The sequence below is a fragment of the Vombatus ursinus genome, unplaced genomic scaffold, assembly GCF_900497805.2.
Source record: "Vombatus ursinus unplaced genomic scaffold, bare-nosed wombat genome assembly UNPS02014830.1, whole genome shotgun sequence".
In the NCBI taxonomy this organism is placed as follows: Eukaryota; Metazoa; Chordata; class Mammalia; order Diprotodontia; family Vombatidae; genus Vombatus; species Vombatus ursinus.
Genome location: NW_020954608.1, coordinates 2,873,077 through 2,900,580, shown reverse-complemented (window position 1 = coordinate 2,900,580; position 27,504 = coordinate 2,873,077). Strand labels below are relative to the sequence as shown.

The following is a 27,504-nucleotide window of genomic DNA, read 5'->3' as shown; positions in this document are numbered from 1 at the left end:
GTGAATTGATCCAACCATGCTGGAGAACAATTTGGAACTATGTACAAAGGGCTATAAAACTGTGCATGCCCTTTGACCTGGCAATACCACTTCTAGGTCTGTATCCCAAAGAGATCATACAAATGGGAAAAGGACCTACATGTACAAAAATGTTTATAGCAGCTCTTTTTGTGGAGACAAAGAATTGGAAATTGAAGAGATGCCCATCAGTTGGGGAATGGCCGAACAAATTGTAGTATATGAATGTAATGGAATAATATTGTGCTATAAGAAATGATGAGCAGGATGCCTTCAAAAAAACCTGGAAAGACTTGCATGGACTGATGCCGACTGAAGTGAGCAGAACCAGGAGAAGACTGTACACAGCAACAGCCACACTGTGTGATGACTAACTTTGATAGACTTATCTCTTCTTAGCAATGCAAAGACAACTCCAAAAGACTCATGATGGAAAATGCTGTCCACATTCAAAAAAAGAACTATGGAGTCTGAATGGAGATCAAAGTATATTATTTGCTCTCTCTCTCTTTTTTTTGTTTCTTCTTTCTTGTGGTTTTTCCCACTGATTCTAATTCTTCTTTACAACATGACTAGTGTGAAAATAGGCTTAGTATGAACGTATAAGTTGAGCCTGCATCAATTTACATGCCATCTTGAGGTGGGGGAAGGGGAGAGATGGTGAGAAAATTTGGAACTCAAAATGTTACGGAAGTGAATGTTGAACACTAAAAATAAATAAATTTATTATAAAAAATTTTTAAAAACTCCCCCCCCCCCAAAAATACTTAGTGACTTCCCTTTGAGATTAATTCCAATTTATGCTGCATATATCGTATCTGTACAAAGTTATTTACAATTTTGTTTCAACTTTGAGAGCAGGGGCTGTTTTTGCTTTTCTTTGTGTCCCCAAGCACTTAGCACAGGGCCTGGCACAGAGCAGCATTAATAAATGCTTGTTGCTTTGATTTGACTTCAGAAGTGGAGTAGCTGCCTTGAAATAAAGTTCTTAGTTAAAATTGGGACACATGATGGTTATGTGATCCTAGCAGGAGATTCAATATCTCATCACCCTTAGTAATTCTCAGACACTGTAAACTGACAATCTGAATGAATGGAGGGAGTTTCCAAATTCCAAATTCCCTACTATCAGTTCAATTAAAACAAAAAATTACTTTTGTCATCAATTTTTGCCTGGAATATTAAGTATTCTAGCTTTTGTCAATATAGCTCCTTCCAGTATCAGTAAAGATGCCAGAGGTCTGGGAAGTGTACTGTAAGCAAAGCACTGACACTTTCTTTAGGAAGCTTTCAGGACTGACTGGTTTGGGGGAAAGTAACAAGTTCTAGTCCTACTTAACTGAAAGCGAGAAATTTGATCTTAAGTTGGTGAATAATACTTAGTTAAAACAAGAGTTGCTATCACCACTAAAGAAGAATAATCTCTCTTATGTTGGATATTTCTCTATTTCCCACCTCCCTCAAGCATTAGGACTTTTCACATTCTCCCTTTGAATTCCATGGTAGGGGGACATGACCTATGATACTGGATCTTATGAACCTAGGAGTCCCTTCTGTTTTGTCTTTCCTTGAGTACAGGCAATATGAATCCTGAGATGGATGCTCCTAGTCTTGGCATCAATCTCATCAGCTGAGATTGTACCTGAGTCGAGGTACAAGTTTCCCAGCAGAAGGGACTTCTTAGAGGAGAAAATTACCACTTCCAGGAGAATACTACAGATGAAAAGCCAAGCCATACACTGGCTTGCCAAAAATGACGGGCCTTCTGTGATTTGCTCCAACAGTGCAGATGTCAGACACTGTGCTGAGTATTGTGGATACAAAGACAGGCAAAAACCAGTCCTGCTCTCAAGGAACTCATAGTCTAATGGTGTAGACAATATGTAAACAACTATGTACAAACAACACACACAAATTGTGGGTAGTCTCAGAAGGAAAGCACTAAAATTAAGAAGGACTGGAAAAAGCTTCTTGTAGAAAGTCAGATGTTAGCTGAGACCTGAAGGAAGCCAGGAGGAAGACATAATTCCACGAGTGAAGGATAGTCAATGAAAATACATAGAGTCAAGAGATGGAGTATCCTGGGGCAGTGAGGTGGCGCAGTGGATAGAGCACTGGCCCTGGATTCAGGAGGACCCGAGTTCAAAATCGGCCTCAGACACATAACACTAGCTGTGTGACTCTGGGCAAGTCACTTAACCCCACTGCCTAACCAAAAAACAAAAAACAAAACAAAACAAAAAAAAGAGACGGAGTATCTTGTGTGAGGAATAGCAAGGATACCAGAGTCACTGGATAGCATAGAGTATGAAGAGAGGAGTAAGATATGAGAAGACTGGTAAAGTAGGAAGGGGCCAAGTAATGAAAGACTTTAAAAGCCAAACAGAGGATTTCACATTTGATCCTGGAGGCAAAAGGAAGCCACTGGAGTTTACTGAAAGGGGCTAGTGTTTGTAACATGATTACACCTATGCTTTAGGAAGATCAATCTGGTAGCTGAGTAGAAGATGGACTGGAGTGAGGAGAGACTTGAGATGGGGGAGAGCAACCGGCAGGTTACTGCAATAATCCAGGCATGAAGTGATGAGAGCCTATACCAGGGTGGTGACAGTGTCAAAGGAGAGAAGGGGGCAGAAACAACAGATGTTTTTAAGACTAGAGACAGACAAACAGACCTAGGTTTGTAAGCATGAGTGACCTGGAAGATGGTGATACCCTGAACAATAACAGGAAAATTAGGAAGGGCGAGGGGAGGGGAAGAAAAAGGTGACAAGTTTAGTTTTGATTACACTGAGTTTAAAATGTGAATTTAAAGTGAAATATATATTCAGCAGTCCCATAAAGTTTTTCATGTTTTAAATATCAACCTCTCTAGGAAATTGATTACTGTTTCATGTTGTAAGTACCTGTCAATGTGTGCTCGAGAGTCTTTTGTGTTGTAAACATTTCTTTGTGGTGGAGGAGATAGAAAGTTGTCTTATATATGATCTATTTTTTATATTGAGTACTTTTCTAGAAGGGATTTTATAAATCCCTTTTGGGGAAGCCATGGAAATAAGCTATGCTTTAGAGAATTTCTCTAGGTTCCTACTGTGGAATGTAAATCTAAGAAGCCCAAAAGTTTAAGAATAGCCTGATGCCCTCTTTTAGAGGTCAGACTTTCCCAGAACTAAATCTAGTCAGTACAAGCCCAGAACTGGGGTTCCTTAGGGGAAGAAGGAACAACTCTCACAGATCTTTACAAGTCACTAATTTTTTCCAGGTTTAACTAATGAAACATATCTGGCTATAGTTGACAATGTTACTACCATACCCTCTGCCCTGGAAATTCTTTATACTCTCCTCCCTTGGTATCATTAATACCCTCCTTCCTGGTTCTCCTATCTAACTGCTCCCTAGTTTTCTTCTCTGGTTCCTTTTTCTCCTTCATCCCACAAAGTATGTGTGGGCATCCCCCAAAGCTCTCTCCATGGGCATCTTTTCTATATACTCTCTTCTCAAACTCAATTACCATTTTGGCTTCAATAATCTCCTCTATGTGAATGAATTTGAAATTTATTTCCACATCTCCTTTCCTCCTTATCTCTGAGCCCCTAGTTTCCAACTGTTAGCTGAACATGTGAATGTCCTGCTGACATCTCAAACTCATATCCAAAACTAAACTTGTTTTCTTCCCTGTAACCTCACCCTCTTCCTAATTTCTCTGAGCTAACATACTATAACTCTTTCAGTTACCTAGCTGAATAACCTGTCACCTTTCTTAAAACAGTTGTCATGTCCTTTTATTCTACTTACTAGCCCATTCCCTCTTTCACACTTACCACCCTAGCTTAGGCCTTCATGACCTCTCCAACCAACATTCTTAAAATAGCCTTCTCATTGTTTTCTGTACTTCCAGTCTTTCCTCTCTTCAATAAATCCTGCACACTGCTGCCAAAAATAATTTTCTTAATGCATAGGCCTGATTATTTGGCTCTCATGTATAAAAAGTTTCCGAGGCCTCCCCATTGGCTATAGAACAAAATGCAAACTCTTTATCCTGGCATTCAGTCTTACATAATTTGGCCTCAACTCCTCTTTACAGATTGTATGTAGTCAGCCAAACTGAACTATTTACTTACTACTTTATAATCTTGTCCTCTCCTGCTTCTGTACATTGCAAACATGGTCTCCCCTAGATTTGGAACCAGTTCCCCCTCCTTTCCCTACTAGGAGCTACTCTTTCCAGCCCAAAGCTCTTAGGCTTCTCCTATGCAAACAACACATTCTAACTTACATTATATAGGCACACCTCCTTTTACTGCATTTCACTTTACTGTGCTTTACATATATTGCCATTTTTTATAAATTGACGGTTTGTGGCAACCCTGCACTGAGCAAGTCTACTGGTGTCATTTTTCCAACAGCATGTGCTCACATCATGCCTCTGTGTCACATTTTGGTAATTCTCACATTATTTCAAAAATTTTTATCATTATTCTATTTATTATGGTGATCTACTGAGATCAGTGATCTTTGATGTTACTACTGTAATTGTTTGGAGTGCCATAAACCGTGCTCTTATAAGACGGTGAACTTAATAAACGTATGTATTCTGACTGCTCCTGTGACTGGTCATTCATTCCCCATCTCTCTCCATCTCCTCCAGCTTCCTTATTTACTGAGACACAACAATATCAAAATTAGGCCAATTAATAACCCTACAATGGCCTCTAAGTGTTCAAGAGAAAGGAAGAGTCAATTGATGCAGCAAACTTCATTGCTGTCTAATTTTAAGAAATTGCCAGCCACCTCAACCTTCAGCAACTAGTACCCTGATCAGTCAGCAACCATCAACAAAAACCCTCTCCCAGAAAAAAGATTATGATTTGCTGAAGGTTCAGATGATGGTTAACATTTTTTTTAGCAATAATGTATTTTTAATTAAGGTTATGTATACTGTTTTTTTAGACATAATACTATTGCACACTTAATAGACTATAGTACAGTATAAAAACAACTTGTATATGCACCAGGAAACCAAAAAATTCATGTGACTTGCTTTATTGCATATTCACTTTACTGCAGTGGCATAGAACCAAATCCACAATATCTCTGAGGCATGCCTGTAGTTATACCTTCTACTGGAGTCTAAAGGACTCAGAACTGGTCTGTTATTCTTCATCATTTTATCTACAAAATCTAGAACATAACAGATACTTAATGTTTGTTCAATTATTCAATTAAATTGTTTCTTTTTCTCACTTAATACAGAAAAGACTTCATGACAGAAAGTATGTAAACCAACTAAACTAAAGGAAGGTATTTTCTCTTGCATCCAAAAATGAATTTGAATTTTTTTCTGTTAATGATGGGAGTGCGTTATCCCAGGGCCTCCTGGGCAACATCAGACTGACCATTTGGAAGTTTATCATGAGTCATATTGAGAAACAAACATCTACACAAAGAATAATTCCTTTAAGAGTATCTATGATATATCACCAAACTGATCTTATATTCTGGCTTGATATTTCACCACAGCAAATGTTTCTGACACACCACTACGTATAGCAGCATAGAGTAGAAATTTATGTTACCTTCTTTTCCCATTAGAATGTGTTTTCGCCCATGGTATAGTGCCTGGCAGACAGTAAGTACTCAATAAGTGCTTGCTGACTAACTAATGCAGCACATAGCATGTACCTAATGTGTACTGAATTGAAATGAAATGTCCCACTACAGGGAAAAGTCCAGCAGGCCTTCTGAGGCAATAGGTCAAGCTAAATTACATTTGCTGTCACATTACATTAAGGTAAGTGGTAGGCCAGAGAAGAAAGAATCATAGTATTTCCCCCACTCAAACTTTTAAAGAATGTGGGGAATAAAATCAAATAGAAGGCATTTATATAGTTTGAATAACATGGGTTGTTGTTTGCTGAGAAACAAGCTGAATAACATTGTCAAGATTTGCTCCTCCAATTCTAAGACCAAAGTTAGGTCACAGAAAACTTTCACTCTACAATTCTCAATCAACTTAGTATGTTATTACTACCTGCTTGGATTATTATAATAGCCTTGTAACTACTTTCATAATCTACTCTCCTTTAATCTATCCTTCACATTATTAAAGTACTAATCATAACAATAATTACTATTTATATAGCATGTTAGCATACATAGAGTGCTTTTACTGACACGACTTCACTTGAGTATCACAATTCTATGAAGCAGATATATACACTACCCCATTTTACAAATGAAACTAAGCCTTAGGGTAAGTGACTTACTGATGGTACATATTTGGAAAGTGCTAGAGGTAGGATTCAAGACCAGATTGCCTGACTGCAACTTTCCTGACTCCTACTCTACCCACTACAATCTAATAGTCTTTATTGTATCCGAAGACTATATCAAAACCCTTCAGTGGTTTCCTAGTGTCTACTGAATAAAGTTCAAAATCCTTAGGCTGTTGTTCAAGGCCAGTGCAATGTTGTGCCAACTTGTCTTTTCAACTTTATTTTATACTACTTCCTTCCATGTAGTATATATTCCAATCAAACTGAATACTTTAACCCTACTTTCCCCTCTATGTACCCGTGCAATATGCTCCTCTCTCCTTTCTGACTACTGAATTCCTACCGAACTCAAAAATCACCTTCTACAGGAAACATTCTCTGATTGCTTCAGTGACTATCACTAAGTTTATACCTCTTTTATGAAGTTATCATTTATTATACTTGCTTATGTATCATAGCTTCCTACTAGACTGAGGGCAGGAATTCTATAATTTCAAATTTTTGTGGGTGATTAATACTTATTTTATTGAAATTAAACTGCTGAAACTATCATTTTATCAAATATCATGTTAAAATAACATAATTATACAAGAGGAAATAGATAAATATTCACTTACCTGCCAGGATACTGCACCCAAAATTGCTGTTGCAAGAAGACTAAAGAAAACTAGTTGCTCTGAAATTAAGCAAAAATGCCGCATTCCTTTAGATGCCATTACTCTATCAAGGCTATTATTATCTGCCCTGTGAGTATAATAGACTTTATGACAGTCATTTAATTTGGTATGGAACCCCCAAAGAGTTATAAGAAAAATAATATGGCAAACAATCCAGAAAATTCCAAAAATCGAAAACCCTGGTATTACAAAGTACCAGAGATAAGAGTTCCCAAGCTTAAACGCTGAAAGAATAAAAAAAATAAGCTCAATAAAGCCAATGGAAATGACAGAAAATCTTCTACAAATTCTTCCACGATACAAGTAGGGTTTCCACCTTTCAGTAACTGAAAGTCCACTAAAATAGATGTCAAGGAAGGGATCAGTAATTAGACAGATAAAAAAACATGCAAAGGCAATTGGATTCTGAGGCGTTTCCAAGGAAGAAAAAAACAGTAAGCCGCCAAAAATCACCAAATTTGGAATTGCTAAGAATGACTTCATTCTTAGATCAATAATCAGCATCGCCAAACCTACAACAAGCAAGATGACACTCATAGATTTTTCCACCAGCATAGTGGTACTAGCAATGGCAAATCCAACCAGCTCAAGGAATTCAACTGTGGTCAGTAAAGTGGGTCGGTGACGGACACAACCACAAATTCTCTCCACCAAAGCACATAATATCCTTAATACTATGGAAGTCAGAAGTAAATACTTAGTCACTTCTTCTTTTACATCTTTTTTAAAAGGTGTATTATCTAAGAAACAGAGGAGACCAAGCAAGAATCCAAACCAAAGGTTGGAGAGGCTTAAACTTGCTGCTTCCATTGAAAAATAATAATAGAGAATGCTGGCAATCCCAAGAACAAAAAGGCCAAGTATAAAGATGACCAGAATTAGGGAATCTGCTGTCTTTTCCCATCTTACATAAAGACCTAGGCATATTGCTACTAATAAATTGATTCTGGCTAAGTAGCCAAGATATCGTACTGAAGAATGCATGTTCACTTCTCTATTTACTTCTTCCAGTCTTGTCATTGCCATATAGAGACAATGACTAATACAGTAACGCAGTGATCTACACATGTAAACTGGCAATTAAGGCTCTTTTTCCACACTATAAAAATTGTTTGCACTGCATCCAAGAAATCCAGGGCATCTGCAAGCTCCTACTTCACCATTTCCTCAGATGAAATCTTATTTTTTGGAGACCTAAAAGAAAAAAAAAGATTTGTATTAATTTTAAATTTATTTTCAAGGCAGTTCTTACATTGTACAAAATAATGTAACATAAGTAAAAATGAATTGCTGTTTCTCCTGTAACATGATTTTAGCATCTGTGCATATCTATCATATGCAGATACATATATCATACACATATTATTAAATTTATGTTAGTATTCTCCTCCAGCAAAGTACTACCTTGATATCTTATCAGGGTGTGGAGATGACCCTGAGCTCCTGAAGACTGTAACAGTAAAGTACAAATTCTGCAAGGTCAATAAATCAACAATGATTTATTCAGCATTTACTATGTGCCAAATTAACAACCATTTATTCAGCATTTACTATGTGCCAAATCAACAACCATTTATTCAGCATTTACTATGTGCCATGAACTGTGCTGGGTTCTAAGGATACAAATACAAAAATGTAATAATACTTCCCCTGAAGGAGTTTATGCTGTAACAGAAGAAACAATAGGTATATAATTAAATAAATAAGGGGCAATGGGGGAGGGGGAGGCACTAGTAGCTGGGAGAACTAGGAAAGGCCTTGTAGAAGGTTCCACTTAAGCTGAGTTTTAAAAGAAACCAGGGATTCTAGAGAACAGTGGGAAAGGCTTCATTCATGTAAGGTCCATTCAAAGGCCATCTGAGAACTAGACTAGCTCATCAGCAGGTTGGCTGCAATATTATGAATTCTTTGACCACAGCGACTCCCAAAGATCACGTATCAAGGATTAGAAGGATTTGAAATTGGTATGGAGGGAGCATCCAGAACAACACAATCCTTGATGATAATGGTGAGCATTTATGTAGAATTTTAAGGTTTGTAAAACACTTTGCATACGTTTTCCTATTTGGTCCTCACAACAACCCTGTGATGAGGTAGGTGCTACTGTTATCCTCATTTTACATATAAGGAAACTGTACTAACAGCAGTTAAGTCCTACATCCAGGGTCACACAATTTGGAAGTGTCTAAGGCAAGTTCTGAACATAAGTCTTCCTGACTCCAAGTCCAACACTCCATCAAGCACCTACCAATTTCAAATTACTGCCTTGAGGTACTGAGGTATATGGCAGTAATCAATAAAAAGAGATTAGTTATTAAAGTGCTATGTGAAGGTTAGCTACTGTTACTGTGGTAGCTATTTGCACATGGCTCTAAGGTTTGAAAAGCCCTTTATAAATATTATTCTCTTTTAAACTTACAACTCAAAGAGGTAGGTTGCTATTATCCCTATTTTACAGATGAGAAAAATGAGTAAGACAGAAGTTAAATGACTTGCCAAGGATAACACACCTATTAAGTGTCTAATGCTGGATTTCAACTAGGCTCTTTCTGACTTCACTTTGCCACCTTTGCCAATTTTATTTAAATAAAAAGTTCTACCTGTATGTACATTATTAAGTTACTGACACTTATCATTAGCATAAGCTGTAAATTTTTTTTACCTGTAGTGGTAATGAATTGCCCTCACCTATCCACTCATACTTCTAATATCTGGTACTCCCTAGAATCAACAGTATATACCTGCAAGTCAGTTTCCCTAGGTTAAGGTACCATTTACAGCTATGAAACAGAACAAAGTTTTTAAGGAAAGACGGACATCAATTATTACTTCTAATTTCACAAATGATTGAAAGTTTTTTTAATTGAAACATTTTATATTAATAGCAGCTCTTCTTACTTAAAATCGCCCTACATTGTTTTCATGAGGTCTCTCAAATGCCGTGCAATTGTAGACTCTTAAAATGAGATTTTAAATGAACAAAAACACAAAAAATGAAGTTTTAATATATTAAACCTACTCATTCCATAAATTTTTTCCATAACTATCTTTACAATTCTGACTTTACCACAACAATCTTCTTCAATCACTAAAACCAGTATCCAATTTTAAATGAACAACTCTGTGGCAATGGCTCCAGGCTGCCTAAATCATTTCTGCTATAAAAGCCTTTATATTCTATTTCCAATAATAAGAATTTTCAGCATCATCATCATTAATTTTTCTAATACAAAACTAAACGTTATAACCTGAAATGTCTTATAAGCTATAATTCAAATTGGTTAGCTGTGAACTTAGGATGGGTGATTGAAAAATAATTTAAACATCTGTTAGCAATTAAAAAAACTATAAGATTGTTTCACAGGAACAGACTGATGATTAACAGGATAGTTCTTTGGCTTATGGTGACAATAAACCTACAGAGACCCCATCAGTTAAAAGTTTAAGGGGGGAAATCCTTCAAGAACCTAGTTTATGATCAGCATATCTGAAATTCTCTAATAAGATGGACACAAAAAAAGAAACAGCAGGTCATCATGTAATTAGCAATCTAAAGTTAGCCATTTGGCCGAGAGAAATGTGCCCACCATGTGACATAATCTGTTAAGCCTGGATTGGTCTCATCTGTCATCTTTGGATGCCAGCTATAAAACATTCATGGAAATGACAAACTTGTCCAAGAAGGAATTGCAAATGTCTCTCAAATAATCATCCTCTAGTTACTTTGCTTTCGTATGTTAAATTAAGATTTTAAGAGCTAAATATTTATCTAAAAGTTGCCATTTTATTTGTTTCATTAATAAAATTAGTTGAGCTCTTTTAGTTTTCTAACCATACTACTTGAAATAATCCCCTAATTATATATTAATGATTCATTCTTTTTCTTGACAGATAAGAAATGAAAACACAATGAAATAGCTCTAATTTTCTTTGATTTATAGCAACAAATATGAGAAGTACTATAGTACAGTGGACAGAGCTGTCCTTGGAGTCAGTAAGACTTGTGTTCACATCTGGCCTCTTAATCATATTTGGCTGTGTGACCCTGGGCAAATCACTTAACACTGAGTGGACCCGGTCAAGTCACTAAGATTATATGTTGTAGAGCATGCTTCAGTTTTCATTGGTAGAGGGCTTCTTCTCTAGAAGTTCCCTACATCAACAAAATCACAGGTCCAGACCAAAAATGCACAAATGCACACACATTACACGTGCATATATATGGCGAAGTTCTCCAGACACTCTTGGTTTTTGTTTTGTTTTGTTTTTTTTGGCTAGGCAATTGGGTTAAATGATTTGTCCAGGGTCACACAGCTAACAAATGTCAAGTGTCTGAGGCCAGATTTCAATGCATGTCCTCCTGACTCCAGGGCTGGTGCGCCATCCACTGCGCCACCTAGCTGCCCATCAGATACTCTTGTTTTAAAGATGACACTGCTGATTTATCTCAAACCTTAGAACATTATAGGGTCCTCAACATGACATTTACAACCACTTAAAAGTTTGGCCTAATAATCCATGAAGGAAAAAACAAGTAGATGAAGAGTGCTTATTATATACAATTGGATGAACTTAGCTGGTCCATCAGTACATGTCTTTCACAGACACGGCAGATGGACAGTGAATTGAACTTGAAATAGAATAGGAGGTCAGTAATGGACTGGATTCAATTTGGGAAACTGTATAGAACCTTCAATGACTCCAGGCTTCCCCTGAATCAAAATTCATTTTTTGGACAGCAGCATTCTTTCAATAATGCTATGTGGCTTGAAATCACAGAGTATCATAATTTCCAAAGAATAAAAATTGCAGGCTAACCAAAGGGCAATGGAGAAATTTATATTAAGCTTAGACTATAATATATTACCAATGCCCTTTTGCACACAGTATAGTGTACTGGAAAGACTACTAGATTTGGAACCAGAGGTTTTGAGTTCAGATCCTGGTTCAGCCACTTGGGCAAGTCATTCAATGCATACCACTTTCTTCATCTGAAAATGAGGGAACTGTATTACACAATCCCCTTCTCTAATACATCCATAAAGCTGCCAAACAGATATTCTTAAAGCATAGGTCTCACTATGTCACTCTCTTTCGCCAAGAATCGCCACTGGCACCCAATTGCCTCTGGGATAAAATACAAACTTTCTTGCTTGTCATTTAAAGGCTTTTACAATCTGGTTCTGGCCTATCTTTCCAAACTTACTGCATGGGACCCTCCTTCACATACCCTACATTCTAGTCAAAACAGCCCACTTCTTGTTCTCCATACAAGTATTCACCTGTTTATTAATTCCACCACATCTTTGGGTTTGGTTTTGGTTTGTTCTCCTTCCAATATAAGTTCCTTAACAGCACAGACTGTTTAGTTTTTGTCTTTGTATTCCCAGTGCCTACCATAGTGCCTGGAATGTGAAATGAGTCTATAATAAAAAACAAATAAGACAACCTGTGTGCTGTACTGGTACCCATTTAATAATATAAGACACAAAGAGAAGTCCCCTGAATATCAGGTAGATTCTATTCCCTCACACTGATGGAAAATTAATGAGAAGACATGGACAAGAACACAGAACAAGAAAGTATTTATGGGTCACAATTTCTACCACTCAAGAGAATACTCACCTTAAAGTCATGACAGATTTACTAAACAAAGAAAAAAATTCATCTGTGTTTACTCATTCATTCATATAAACACTTGCCATTTAACATTTTTGTCAATGACCTGAATAAAAGCATAGATGGTAAGCTCATCAAATTTGCAGATGATTGCAAACTGGGAGGGATAGCTAACATACTGGATGAAAGAAAGAGGATCCAAAAGGCCCCTAAGAGGTTAAAGCACAGGATGAATCGAATAAGACGATATTCAATAGTGATCAACGTAAAGAAGTTCATCTACAGAAGTATAAGAGGGAAGATAAATAGTTAGAAAGCCATTCTGAAAAAGATCTAGGGGTTTTAATGAACTGAAAGCTCAATGAATCAGCACTGTGATATAACACCCAAAAAAGCTAATGGCGCCTTGGGCTGCATTAACAGTCTAGGCATGACTTCCAGAAAGTGGGAGAGGAGAGTTCCACTGTACTTCATACTCTGCCCTTGTCAAACTTCATCTGCAGTCTTGTGTTCAGGTCTGAGCACCACAGTTTAAGAAAGACAATAATAACCTGGAAAGTGCCTAGAAGGGGGCAACCCGGATGGGTAAGGGCCTTGAGCAAATGTCATATGAAACTGTTTGAGGAACTGGGCATGTTTAGCCTGTAAAATTATCAGGGGGTACATGATAGTTATCTGCAAGTATCTGAAAAGTTGTCATACAGTGAAGGGATTAGATTTGTTCTGTTTGGCCCCAGAGGGTAAAACAAGGAATAATGGTGGAAACTGTAAAGAGAGATGAAACATGCAACCTACTTCCCCCGTAAGAGGTCTGCCTCCTAACAGACAGGTGATAGGTTTAAGATGCAGAATGAAATACATGTTTTTGGATATGGGTAAATGAGGGAATTGGTTTTGCTTTGCTATCTCTATTTCTTACTTCCTTTGCTTTTATTGGGGGTCATGTGGGAGGAAGAAACTAAGTGCATATTAACTGAAAAAAGTAAAGTAAAATAAAAGTTGGTTAAAAAAGAAGATGGTGAATAATATACTAAACTCTATTACGTGCCTAGAAGCCTGCAGATAGGTAAGGATCCCAACTAGGTTATACAAATAGATGTATGATGCTCAAAAGAGGAAAGGTTGCTGAGTAATGATTGCAAAGAGACAGGATGAAAGTGTCAGTGAAGTGCAAAGAGTTTGCCTACTCCTTCCTCCTATGGATCCAAGTTTTCAGGGGTCATGAAGGATGGAGCTGCCAGTACTGAAAAAAGGTAGCTATGGATGAAGTGTCTCCAGGAGGAAGCCAAGTTTCCTAAGGCTTAAGTAATTAGAGAATGAAAGAAAGAGGTAGAGGATGTGGGGAAGGTATTACAAACATAATTAAATGGCCATGATGAATACTGCACAATGTTTCTCAGTTCTGACTTTTTTGTTTTTACATTACTAGGTGGTGGTAAATTTTGTATCTTTCTTCATAAGTCTATAGTGATGAATGTCCAGTCACTCTGACTGCTGAATAAAACCTCTGCTTGAAAGAAAAAAGAGAACAGAAAATAAAGGAAAGAAAGAAAAGAAATTGCAGAGAGGAAAATTTAGGCTGGTGTCAGAAATTCCTAAAGATCAGAGCTGTCCAAAAATAGAATGGCCTGCCTCAAGAGGTGGTGAGTTCCTCCTGGTTGGAAGTCTAAGCAGAGGCCAGACAACCACTTGGTAGGCATGTTATAGTGGAGACTGCTTCTGTCTATATGTTGAGCTACAAGACTGCTGAGGTCGTTCACAATTCTCAAATTCTCAAACTCTGTGATTATGTGTGGTGTGTTTGACTAGGTGCCAGAGCTCTAACTAGAAAGCTCAGTCCTGGGATAAGTTCATTTGAGGATGAGGAGCTGAGAGAGGATGGGAGGAGAAAAGGAAAAGAAACAACCTCCAGACAATGTCCTGGGCCTTCACTGGGAACTAAGAATGAAAGAAAGGCCCCGAAAGACTGTCCCACTATAGGTATAGTTTTCGAGGGGCCAAAGGGACCAAAATCTTCTCCCTCACAACTTCCAATTTCAGCTGCCAGCAACAACCCATACTCAACCATATCATCCATCACCTGGAGGTCCCTAAAACCTGGAGGCCCTGGGATACAAAGACCAAAAAAAAAAAAAGTCATTGCCCTAAGACACTGGTTCTCAAAGTGTGATTCATGCTCATGAGAACCTTTCAGGGGTCCAAAAGGTCAAAGTTACTGTCCTACTAACACTGAGATGTAATTTGCCTGTTAAAATACTCTTTTTCCCTTTTCCTACTACATAACTGTGTGAGGCTGGATTTTTTTTCCATATATTGCAACCAAAGCAACATACTGCAACAGACTGAATGAAGAAGCAGCTATGAGAATCCAGCTGTCTTCTACACTCAAGAAACATTCAAGTAAATAATGCCACTCTTACTTTTTGTTTGTTTTGGAAAACATAGTTATTTTAAAAAAAAAAATAGGCTATTTGTGTTAACATGTAAAGGTTCTGTTATGGTAATTTTGGGAAATGTTTTAACAAATAGGCATTTTTTAAAATTTATCAGTTTTAACTTCTAATATAGTAAACATAAACATAACCTACTTAAACAAAAACTCTTTGGGTACCTCAATAATTTCAGTCGTGGGTCCTGAGACCAAAAAGTTTGAGAACCTCTGCCCAAAGATAGGAATACAGATAAGTAGAATACAAGACTAGGGTGCAATGAGAGAGAAAATCAGTATTTATTCCTCTTCAGCGGTGGGGAAGCTTCCTCAGTACCTGAGAGGCGTTCCAATTTGGCCCCAAACCTACGGCAACTCTTTCGTAAAAGTTCCCCATCCAGAAAACCCTTGCATCTTCCTCGTCCTTAGGCACAAGGTCTTCCAAAGTCCTAGAGCAATTTTAAGCTTTTGGGTGGGACAAAGAGCAGAGGGGAAGTGAAACAAAACTTGCAGTTTGTGTACTGACACCAACATGGCGGAATATCGGAGTTTTTTTTTCGGGGGGGGGGCTGACCACCCTCTCAAATGAAACGAGAGGCTGCAAGGCCGGTCGTTCCTGCATTGACGGGAAAAACCCAAAGGAGTTCTCTCCCTTCTCCGGGGGCCAGCAGGTCCCACATTTCAAACTTGCAACAGCACTTTTTTCAGCAAGTGGTAGCAATGTTAACTCCATTTCCCAGACGCAGAAACTGAGGCTAAGCGACAGAGCCGCCAGGTTGGAGCCCAGCTCAGGCTCCCCGTCCCAGGGCTCTTCCCCAGCGCCTCGCGGCCTCGGCACGTCGGGGGCCCGGCGGCCGGTGCTGTGGGCCGCGGCCCGAGGGGGGTGGGGAGGGAGAGTCCCCGGAGGACCCGAGGGAGCCGCCGCCGCCCCGTCCTGAGGCGCGTCCCGCAGAGCAGCCGGGGCCGCCAGCGACCCCCCTCGCTGCCGCCTCTTCCTACCTGGCTGTGCTGGACCGGCCTCCTCCACTCGCCGGGGCCTGGACGTCTTGGCGTTCGGGGGACGTAAGGAGGTGGGCCCCGAGTGGGGCCTGCGCCGCGAGGGGAGGGGGGGCTGCCGGGCCCGGAGCGGGCGAGGAGCTAACACAAGCCCGACTGTTGGAAAACTTTCCCCGCTACTAGAAGGGTCGCGGTGGCGGCGGCCATGTTCCCGCCGCCGGCTCAGCGGGCGGTACGGAGCGCGGACGGGGTCAAAGCGCGCGGCGCCTCCTTCCCGCTCGGCTCAGCGAGCCGCCGCAGGCCCGGCCCGGGATCGCCGCCCGCACGCCGCTCCCCCGCGTCCTGCCCTGCGCGCTCCGACCCGATCAGGATGTTACCGTAGAAAAAGCCCTGACCTGGGTTCAGATCTTAACTCCAGTCATTACTTACCAGCTGTATGACCATGTCACCCTGTTTCTTCTTCTGTAACATACAGGGTTTGAGTTCCAAGTCCAAATCAATGACCCTGTGGCAGAACAGCTCAGATCACCAGCACAAAACGTAGGGCTGGCCAAGAGACCTTTTTTTTTTTCTTCTAAGGCCAGGGTAAGGGTCTGGGCTTTCTTGGGCTGGGGGAGCCGAGGCATATCAGCCGCGGTTCTGCAATTTCGCTTCCTAAAACACTTTCGTGAGGCACGAGACCTTAAGTGTTTTATCTTCGGTAAACTGTCCGTAGGCGTCAGGGGTGGGACTTAAAACCGAGGTCTTCCTGCTTGAAAGGCCAGCTCTCGTCCACCAGGCCGGGCCGCCTCTCTTACATCTCCTGCATCTAAGTCTAATAGAGATTCCTCTATGGCTTTGACCTCGTGCCTGCGGTGCAGACGCTTCGTCCCGACCCCCGCCTTGTGGAGACCTTGGTCTCCCTAAAAGCCTCAGTTCTAGGGCCACCTTCTTTGTCCTCGGGGCCTCTCCTGAGTCCCCTGCCTTCCCTCCTCAAATCGCCTTGTATTCATTTTGTGTAATGTTCTTGGTGAGGCAAAGAACAAATCATAGAAACAAACAGAAAATTTCATCGGATGTGATGACAGCAATGAGGCAGCGGCGTTTGGTGTATAGTGGGCACTTAATGAATGATTGACATACCAAAAGTTTGGGGATGGAGATAAAGCATTCCTTAGGGGAACATTCATATTTGTGAATGCTTTCATCAAGGGAAAGAGAACAGATCAGCAAATCAGCATGCAGCTGAAACAAACAAGAAAAGCAACAAATCAAAAACCCCCAACTAAACGATAAACTAGAAATTCTGAAAATCAAGTAAGAGATTAACAAAATTGAAAGCAAAAAAAAAAAAACCTCACTGAATTGATAAGTAGAGAAATTGCTTTTTAAAAAACTAATTAAATGAACATTTAACTGGCTTGACAAAAGAAAGAAAAACCTAATTGTTGGTATCAAAATGAAGGCAAATTTACAACAATTGATGAAGGAAGCTATTAGAAACTTTATGCTCAATTATATGCCAACAAAAATGACAATATAGGGCCAGCTAGATGGCGCAGTGGATAGAGCACCAGCCTTGGAGTCAGGAGGACCTGAGTTCAAATGTGACCTCAGACACTTAACACTTACTAGTTGTGTGACCCTGTTCCAAGTCCCTTATCCCTGACTGCCTCACCAAAAAGCAAAAAAAAAAAAAAAGATAATGTAGATAAAATAGAGATAATTTCAAAAATGTAAAATACCTATATTAAGGGAACAAGAGATTATTTAAATAACCCAGTATTAGAAAGAGAAATTGAATGAGACATAAAAACCCTCCCAAAAAATGCCCTCAGGACTAAATGGATTTAAAAATGAAATCTATCAAACATCTATCAAAAGAACAATTCATTCCAATATTGCATAAACTGTTTGCAAGAATAGGAAACGAAGGGATCCTGCCAAACCCATTCAATACTATATATGGTCTTGGTACCTAAACCAGTGAGAGACAAAACAGAAAAAGAACACTATCCTAAATTTTTCCCAAATGAATATTGATTCAAAAATATTGAGTAAAATATTAGCAAAGAGTTTATAATACCATATGTCTTAAAATGATGGTCCATGACCAAGATATATTTGTGCCAGAAATGTGGGGTTCATTTGTAAATTGTTTTTTAATGCATGTAATTACATCAATAGATGTCCCAAAAAGCAACACTAAGAAGTATAAGAATAAATTTGATAAGATATAAATATATAGATAAGATGGAAATATATGATAAGATATAAGAATAAATTTGATAAGAAAAAAATTGATTAATATCATCTATATAAAGACATGAGCCAGCATTATAAATAATGGTGAAAACTAGGGTCACTTTTTAAAATTCAATTTTATTTTATTTTCAGTTCCAAATTCTCTTCATCTCCCCATTGAGAAGGAGAGATAAATAAAACAACTAGTTTCTGAAACCTAGTAGAAAATCTCTTGGGGGACAAGATGGCCCCTTCCACTCCTGCTTCCTTGCTAGCTCTTGTTTCATGTTTTCAGGTAGAAGTAGAAATTCCTAGATCTCAGGAGCAAAAGGGCTGAGACATGGGAGTACAGTGAAAAGAACACTGGCCCTGGAATCAGAGGACCTGGTTCAAATTTTACATTTGCTGCTTAATACCTATCATTTAACTTCTCTGCACCTCAGTTTCCTCATCTAAGGGAGCTGGACCAGAGTGCTTCCGAGGTCCCTTCTAGCTGGAGGTCTATGATACAATGAACCCTGAAATGGGGGTCCAGAAAATGTGGTGAAGAGCTCCTAACTCCATGGTGTACACCACTGGGTAAATGAAGCAGGAAGTGATGACAACATTCATTGCATAAAGGCACATATGTATCTGAGTAGTTCACTGTTCTTGAGTATGAGTGGGTAGGTAGATGTCTAAATCAACACTTTCTGATTCCCAATCACTAGGTTAAAGGAAACTTCCCTGTTTCTCTCTAGAGAGAAATTTGGAAATTACTCTGTAATTTCTTAATTCTACTAGCACTAACCACTGGTTGATCCTGCATGGCATTCAGAAAGCACTTGGGTATGCCACTGAAGTGAAGTGTGGAATATGAATACCAAATCTAAGACACAGCCAGATCTAGTTAGGGTAACAATGGGAAATAATGAAAGGATCTTAAATAATTTCCCCTTATTCAATATTTGTTTAAACCCTCAGCACAGTGCCTGGCATATAGTAGGTGTTTAATAAATGTTTGTTCCCTTCCCTCCTTTATGCATAGGCAGAAGGTCTAGATGCAGCTGCCTCTGTGCTTCTGCCTAAAGCTGCCTTTACTGAAATTAGAACTATCAGGGCACACTCCTGACGTCTACCTGAGCAGCTGGATATAGGACACTCACCAGGGGACCATTGCAGTGACAGGAGATTTCAGCCTGTGGTTTTTAATGACAGTATAATGATCATAATAACCAGAACATCCATTCTTTTCCACCTGCTTCCATGCAGGCAAGACCCCCACACTCGACATAAGCAGTAACTCCACACAGGGTTATTTCACCCACAGGAGATATTCAGACCAGGAACACCTGTTGAAAATGTATAATCATGCTAATAAAACCAAGAAGAGAAACTCTGAAGCATCAATGCAAGTGAAATCAGGATAATTCTATTGTAGGAATAGATACAGATCTCTCTGGCAAGGAATGACAAGCCCAGAGGGATACAGGAGTTCCAAGGTCCATGAAATTATTTTTTAAAAAAATTTCCTATCTCATTATAATTGGCTTCCTTTGCAGTCCTGTATACTTTATTTTATGAATCTAAAACATCATTCTGTCAAAAGGTCCATAAACTTTGCCAGACTGCCAAAGAGTTCTGGTGACACATGTAAAAAGCTTAAAAATCCCTGGATTAAAGGGCAAGTGAGAAAACAGGGAAAACAAAGATCCTTAAAAAAAAAAATTAGAAAAAGAAAACAACCAAAAAAAACCAAAACCCAAACCCATTCCCTACTTTCTCTCTTCCAGGTTTTTTGTTGTGTCCCTCTTACCCAGTCAGAGTCAGTTATTTATTCTTAGTGTTCAGTGCAACAAGACCTCCATAGAAATTCTCCTGAACTTCTGGGGTAGCATTTTTTTTTTTTTGGTCAATCAGGAAAGCAACAAAATGACAGAAAGGGTAGTTGTCTTTGCCCCAATTCCACTGTCTTGTCAGTGAGTCAGGAAGCGGGCAGGAAAGGATTTGGAACAGTTTTCATTTCACCAGATCTTCTTAATCCAACAACTCATTACTAATGCCTGGTACAGGTATTTTTGCCTCATGCACTTCAAAGTAAAGAGGATACCTAGAGTCCTCTTTGCTTCAGTCTCTCCAGCTTTTGGGGAATCTCACTGATACCTTTGTTCATCATGTCAGCCTTGAAGTCTTCTCCATTCTGAGGCCTTATAGTCCTGTGAAAGGGCCTCAGCCCTTGGCCTATGTGTGTGTTTGTTTTCTGTGTTAGGTGAACAGATTGGAGCTTCTGATTTTGTGAATTTCCAAAGGTCAGGAGAATAGGCCATGGATCAAAGAGTCATACTGGGTTTTGTATCCAGCCCAACAAAAATGGCCCACTGAGGAGTAACCTGTAGGCATGACCTCTATCACCCAGCCCAGGAAGTTAAGACAGGGATTCATCCGGCAGTCAAACCACATCTAGACATACACTTGGCAGGACCAATATTGTGTAAGTATTAAGCTGAATGTATCCCTAGGTGTTAGGGGAAAATGATTACTTATTGAAAGAGAAAAAAGAGAAGAGAAAAGGAGAGGGGAGAAGAGAGAAAAAAAGAGTACCCACTAGTGGAAGTAGATGGTTGAATGTAGGAGTGCACATGAATATATAAGTACATTTGGGTGAGTCTAGGAAACTCAATACTGGTCAAGAATGTTTATAGGAAAAAGAACCAGGTCATGAAGGTAATGTTGCAAGGCCAACTCCTTTTTTCAGTGTTTCTGTGTTAAGAAGAGAGTTTTGAACTGCAGCTTGTTGCTTTCTTCAAAAAACTCCCCAAACTTGAAGCTTTAGTGCACAATTAATTCACCTCTCTTGTAAATGCTTTATGAGGAAATTTCTTGATAAGACAATCTTACAATATTCCCACATTTGAGAGGATCCCTAAAATTCACCTCTCATAGATGTTAAGGTTGCCCCTCTGTACATATTTGTGTGTGTATTTGTGTGTAGGATATGGGAACCAAAGTGGAAATCTACTTTAATGCTTTGATGAGTCTGTGATCTTGATAATGGCACTTCCTTCGATGTTGCCAGTTGTAACCCACTGATGCCATTTCATCCTGTGAGGTTCTTGCCCGTGGCCTCCCGTAAATCTTCCACAGGAGGTTTACTTGACATACTGGAGACTGTCATCCAAATAATCTAGATCTTTTGACATTGTATGGAAACCAGTAAAGTGCATTGTTCATTGATTATCCCTTACTCTTAACTAACATGACTGGTCCATCTCCTTTTGTGGGCAAACCTCTCTATTTTCAAAGCAAGCTAAGCACGTATTAATACAAGACTGAGGTATCACTTGACTTCCTAAGATCATAGATTTAGAACTGGAGGAAACTTTACAGATAATCAAATCCAGCTACCCTCATTATCAAATTCCACTATTTTTATATCCCAAGGTTATCAACAATATTCTTTTCCTTCTTTATACTCACCCAGCCACTACTCTCCTTTAAGACCTTACCTCTTCCTTTGACCATGCAATATCTCCTTACAGATCTCTGTGCTTCAAATCTCTCCCCTCTCCAATTCATCCTGTAAATGGTTGTCAAATTAATATTCCTAAATTGTTTGTCTCATCACACCATTCTCTTGTTCAAAAATCTTCAAAGGCTCCCTGTTGCCTCGAGGATCAGATCTAAGCTTCTTATCCTGGCATTTAAAGTTATTCACAATCTGGATCCTACCCAAGTTTCCAAACATTTCATATTAAGTCCTAGTCACTCTATATTCCAGCCAAATGGCCACACTAACTGATATTTGACCTACACAATTTTGCTTTTGCATAGGCTACCACCTAGAATGCATTCCTTCCTTACCTCTGCCTGGTAGAAAAATTCCTAGCTTTATTCAAGGCTCAGCCAAAGTGCTACTTCCTACTCAAAGTTTTTTTTTTTTTTAATTTTCTGATTTCTCCAATGATTACTCTATGTGTTGTAATCTCCCAGTAAAATATAAGCTCCTTGAGAGTAGGAGTTCCTTGTATCACTATCATCTAGTACAGTGCTTTGCCCACAATAGGTACTTAAAAATGCTTGTTGAATTGAATGAGAAAAGACCTGTACAAAAATATTCATTATCATCAATATTGTAATAGCAAAAACATTGTATGTAATCCAATAGTGTTTCCCCACAATTGGGGAAAGACTAAAAAATTATGGTATGTGAATATAATTGAATATTACTATACTATAAGGGATAATGAATATGATGACTTCAAGGAAACAGGAGGAGGCTTGTATGAAGTGATTTAGAATGAACAAAGCAGAATCAAAGGGAAAAAGAAAACAAACAACCCAACAAAAAATACAATTGCTACATTTTTGTAAATGAAGATAATTTTAACCAGAAACAAAACCCATATCAAAATCATCGGGCAACTTTGTTACTAACATATAAAGCATACACCTGTCTATTAAAAAATAGAAAGCTCCTAAGGAACAAATTTGTATGTACTATCAGTCATAATCATTCTTCCATATTGCTTTATTTACTTAAATGTTTTCAGGTATGTTGTCTGGAATTCAACTGGAAGTAGTATAATGTGTTGAAACATTTATCATTAAAAATAAAAGCAAGCGAAGAGACACTGCTTAGAAATGGAACAGATTGAAACAATCTAAATGAAGAAATGAGGGGAAATGGAGATGTCAGAAGAGGGAAGAGGCATGAATTAAAAGCAAAATATGCAATATCTGCAATAGTCGCATGGACATGTAAAAATGTATTAAGAATATTAGAATGGAAAAAGGTAATAATTCTAGGAAAGATAGTGGTGTTAAACTTCAGCTTTCCTATTGCTATTGAATTCAGAAATGCACCACCATGCAGAAAGCCAAACTAGGTATGGTCATTTAATGTTTACTAAAAAGGATGTGATCTCTGTCTTTGTGATGGTACTTAGCAGAGCTAAGCATCTATCCATAGCTGAATGAAAAATGCCTCCTTTGTTATTGCCTTTGGCAGACACAATCTTCTTGAGCAGTTGTAACCAACAAACATCTATTATATCATAAATGTTTTTCATTTATTTGGTGGCAGTAGGACAAGCCTTAATGGATGAGACAGTGTTCTGATGACTTCTATGGTGATGAGATAGGAAACAGAAGTTAATGCATTAGATGCCTAACAACCAACCTTCTCTTCCCATCCATAATGCCTTGAATCAACCACTAACAAAAAACAATGATACTAGTATTTCATGTTAATCACTAGAAATATGGTGGTAGGGACAATACAGCCAAAAAGAATGGACAAAAGGTTGACCGCCTACAGGAATGTAACATTTAAAGAGACAAAATAGAAAAAAATTCTGAGTTGGGTGATTTGTATATATGAAGAGGATGTGTGCCTTTGTTATATACATTTGTGAGAGGTTGGTGCCCCAAGAATCTAAGGCAGGAGTTCTTTGTATGTGTATGAAAGATGGACTCTTTGGCAGACTGGTAAAGCCTGTAGATCCCTTTTTAGAATGTTTTAAAATACATATGAAGACGTATTTTTTTTCAATACAAGTTCACAGCTCCACCCTACCCCAAAATGTATTCATAGATTTCTTGGACATCCATGGACCCCATGTTAAAGGCCCCTGATCTGAGGTCAGGCTAAATAAGAGATGATTAAAGCAGCTGAGTAGTCCCAGTATGAAATCTTAAAAATAGGTATTTGAAACTTTGAATAAAAGGAGGAAAGTTGTTTTCCAAATACAAAATAGAAAAAGTAGCTGGGAGTCAGGGTTGAGACATGAGAAAGAAGAGATTATTAAACATGATTTGACTAAGAATATAAGCTCCACGAGGGCAAGGATTGTTGAATTTTTGTCCTTGTATTCCTAGCACCTAGGACAGTGCTTAGCAGGTGTTTAATGAATCCTTGTTGATTGACTAAAAAGGCAAAATCAGAGGAATAAGAATATGTCCTTTGCACCTACTGGGTAATCAGTGTTTATTGAATTGAGGCAAGATACAAAAATCCTATGACACTTAGGTCGTCAAGTGGAGTAGCTTCCAAATTTTCTATTAAGAATGATAATACTGCCTTATATTGGTTTAGCACTTCAGTTTACAAAGTGCCTTCACATATATTATTTCATTTGATCTTCATTAGAAGTTGATAGGATAGATAGGCGAACCATCTCCATTTCCTCACTGAAGGTAAAGGTATCAATGATGCAAAAGTGACATGCATGGGGCAGATAGGTGGTGCAGTGGATAAAGCTCCAGCCTGGGAGTCGGGAGGACCTTAGTTCAAATCTGGCCTCAGACACTTGACATTAGCTGTGTGACCTTGGGCAAGTCACTTAACCCTGATTGCCTCATCAAAAAGCAAAAAAAAGAAAAGTGATATACACAAGGTTTTAAGTGGCAAAGCCAGGACTTGAATTCCAAGTTCAGAATTCTTTCCATTATGGAAGTACATAACTGTTTTTAAGGACAAATTTATGGGCATTGAGCCTTGTATTTCATTCATATAATGCTTAAATTATATATATACACACACACACACACACACACACACACACACACACATATATATATATGTTTTCCTCAAGAAGATTTTAATTTCCTAGAGGGCAGAGACTATGTTATTCATATTTCTTTCTAGAGTTTCATCTCTCAGCCCCTCCCCACCCAAGCATTCAGTATAGTTCTCAACACTTTGTTGAAAGAAGGTGCAATCAGGTTAACTTTGTTTTCTTTCATGTTTGCCATTGGTCACAAAAGAGAACTGATGACTCCAGGAAGGATTTTAGAAAAGCCACCATTATTAAAAAAAAAAAATACACCACCACCAAAGTGGCAAATCAACAATCATTTTCATGAACAATACATGTATGAACAGCACACATTATGCAATCTCAACATTTCATTTATTATTGTAGTGTTTGTTCACATTTGAATTTTTTACTTTCCTGTAGAAAACCAACTTGGTTTCTAAAAGCATCATTATCTATCCATAGTCTAAGATCTTTGCAATGACTATGTAACTAAAATGGTGTTTGGTCCTTAACCTTACTAGTGTTATTAATACCATTCACAAAGGCGTAATGGTAAGAATTTCGGTCACTCTGGCTGACTTATCTATTTTCTGGCAATGGGTTTTTTGAACCTCCTTGTAGCACACTACTATCCTATACTGGCTTTGAACATAACATTTTAGTTCATGTATTCCTAATGATTCAATAAGAGAAATTCTTAAAGACTTTAAAAGAGGAATTTTAAAATTATTATTAATGGAGTTGTAGGTTTTATGAACAAATCATAGAACAAAATTAAGACAATTTAAAAAACTGATAGGAGCTGAAAGTCTTTAGATGTTTATAAAACATATCTTTGCTTGAATTTGCCTGTTTCTGACAATTTAGATGCAAACAAATCTATTTTAAAACATAGGAATTTATGGGAAACCTTGAGGAATCTGACTATAGTTGCATATTTTTATTCTTTTTGTTTAGTAGCAGCTGGTGGAAATTGCTAAAGGGCTGCACTAGTTTAGAATATAAAGGGCTTGTGCAGCTATAGATTCAGAAAGATGTACTCATATTGCCTTTATTCATTTGTATTCAGGACAGCAGTCCCACACAAGATGACTGACTCATGGCATACCCTTGATTCTTGTCCACAAAACAAATTCTCCCATCTTCCAATTATATGACTTCCTACTCTAGGTCAAAAGAGACATAGGACTCATGAAATATTAGATCTAGAAGAGTTTACTGGTCATAGAGTCCAACACCCTCATTTTATATAACGAAGCAAGTAAGGCTGAGAGAAGCAGGGAATTGCTTATGACTAGGCTAATCAGTGGAGGTGTAGAGAATGAAATTCTTATACCCTATGGTGTATGCCTCTAGGATACGACTGAATTTATTGGATTAGAAGTTGCAATCTGCATCTATATGAAGTAAGGAAAAGGGTAGGGGGGAAGGTAAATGATAGTGTAACTTCTTACATATACTGTTTCTTCTTACAAAATCTTTGTGGAGTGGTAGTGCAAGTTATAGCATGTTCATTTTAAGGTTGAAGAAGCAGGCTCACAGAGGTTACATGACTTGCCCCAGTTCAACACAGCCCCAAACCCAAGTTCATATATTGAGTCTAATGTTCTTTCTACCACATGTGGTGGGAAAACGGCACACTGTTGTGTCCCTTCCTCTCCAACATCCAAAGCCATTTTTCTCCCTGGGAAGGAAAATTTATATGCAACCTCAGACAGCAGGCAGCTACTTGGCAGTGTTTTTGCCTGCTAGGCAATGATTCCCCAAATCATTTTTATGGTACATAGTATTATGACAAATCAATGCCAGCCTTGCAGCTGCTTAGCCATTAAAAACTATGCATGGAGATTGATCAATACCAATGTTTGGGACTTAGTTCCTTCCAGTTATTTTTCCTTTAATCTAAAAAAAATATGAAAATCTGAAGCCATTGCATAGCATTTTCAATATTGATGGACCTATCTTGAAAATTCTGATTACAACAGAAAAATTTAGCAGAAACATTCTTATTTTTGATTACTATTCAGATCCTTTTTGAACATGGTATCATGGAATTTTAAGTTCAAAAGGACCTCAGAGGCTACTCAGTTCAACTCATACTTTAAAAATATCTAACAAGTAGTCATCCAACTTTCTCCTGAAGATCTTTTGTGAAGGAATACTCCCCCTTGGGCAATCCATTTCACTTTTAGACAGTTCTAATTGTGAGAACTCACACTTGTCTCCCTCTACAAAAATTCACCCAGTGCTATTAGTTCTGCCTTCTAAGGCCAAGCACAAGACTAATCCCTCTAGCACAATGAGCCTTCTAATACATCTTTTCTATACCCCAATTCCTTTAATACATCCAAATATGGTATGATCTTGAGGCCCTTCATCATCCTGGTTGTCTTTCTCTAACCATTCATCTAGCTTATCAGTGTTCTTCCCTAAAATGTTCCCAGAACTGGAAAAAAACAAAACTAAACTAAAAAACCTCTCACAGATGCAATCTGACTATGGGAAAAATGAAGGGCCATCAAATCCCCCCAACTTGGAAACTCTGTTTCTCTTCTGCATTAGCTTTCTGGTGCTATATCCTATCTTCTTGACAGGCCTTATCACATGAGAGTCACTCAATTTGCAAGCCACTAAATCCCTGGATCTCATTTACATGAATTGCTATCTAGACATTTTGACCTCATTTTGTATTTGAGAAGATGATTTTTTTTTAAAATCCAAGAATAAGACTTCATATTTACCCCTATTAA

General features: G+C 38.4%; 1 protein-coding gene across 2 annotated transcripts in view; it reads right to left on the bottom strand.

Moving 5' to 3' along the window:
* The window catches only part of TMEM168 (transmembrane protein 168), a 53,336-nt gene extending 36,549 nt beyond the window's left edge, over positions 1-16,787 (bottom strand). The window contains exons 1-2 of one of the 2 annotated variants that reach the window (XM_027838741.1): positions 16,443-16,787; positions 6,911-8,164 (exon numbers count right to left, since the gene is read on the bottom strand). In XM_027838741.1, coding sequence (XP_027694542.1) covers positions 6,911-8,038 — 1,128 coding nt within the window. In that variant the 5' untranslated portion in view covers positions 8,039-8,164; positions 16,443-16,787. Of the gene's footprint in view, positions 1-6,910; positions 8,165-16,016; positions 16,219-16,442 lie in introns of those variants that run through there. The other variant, XM_027838742.1, reaches the window with a different exon arrangement.
* Between the last annotated feature and the right edge of the window lie 10,717 nt (positions 16,788-27,504).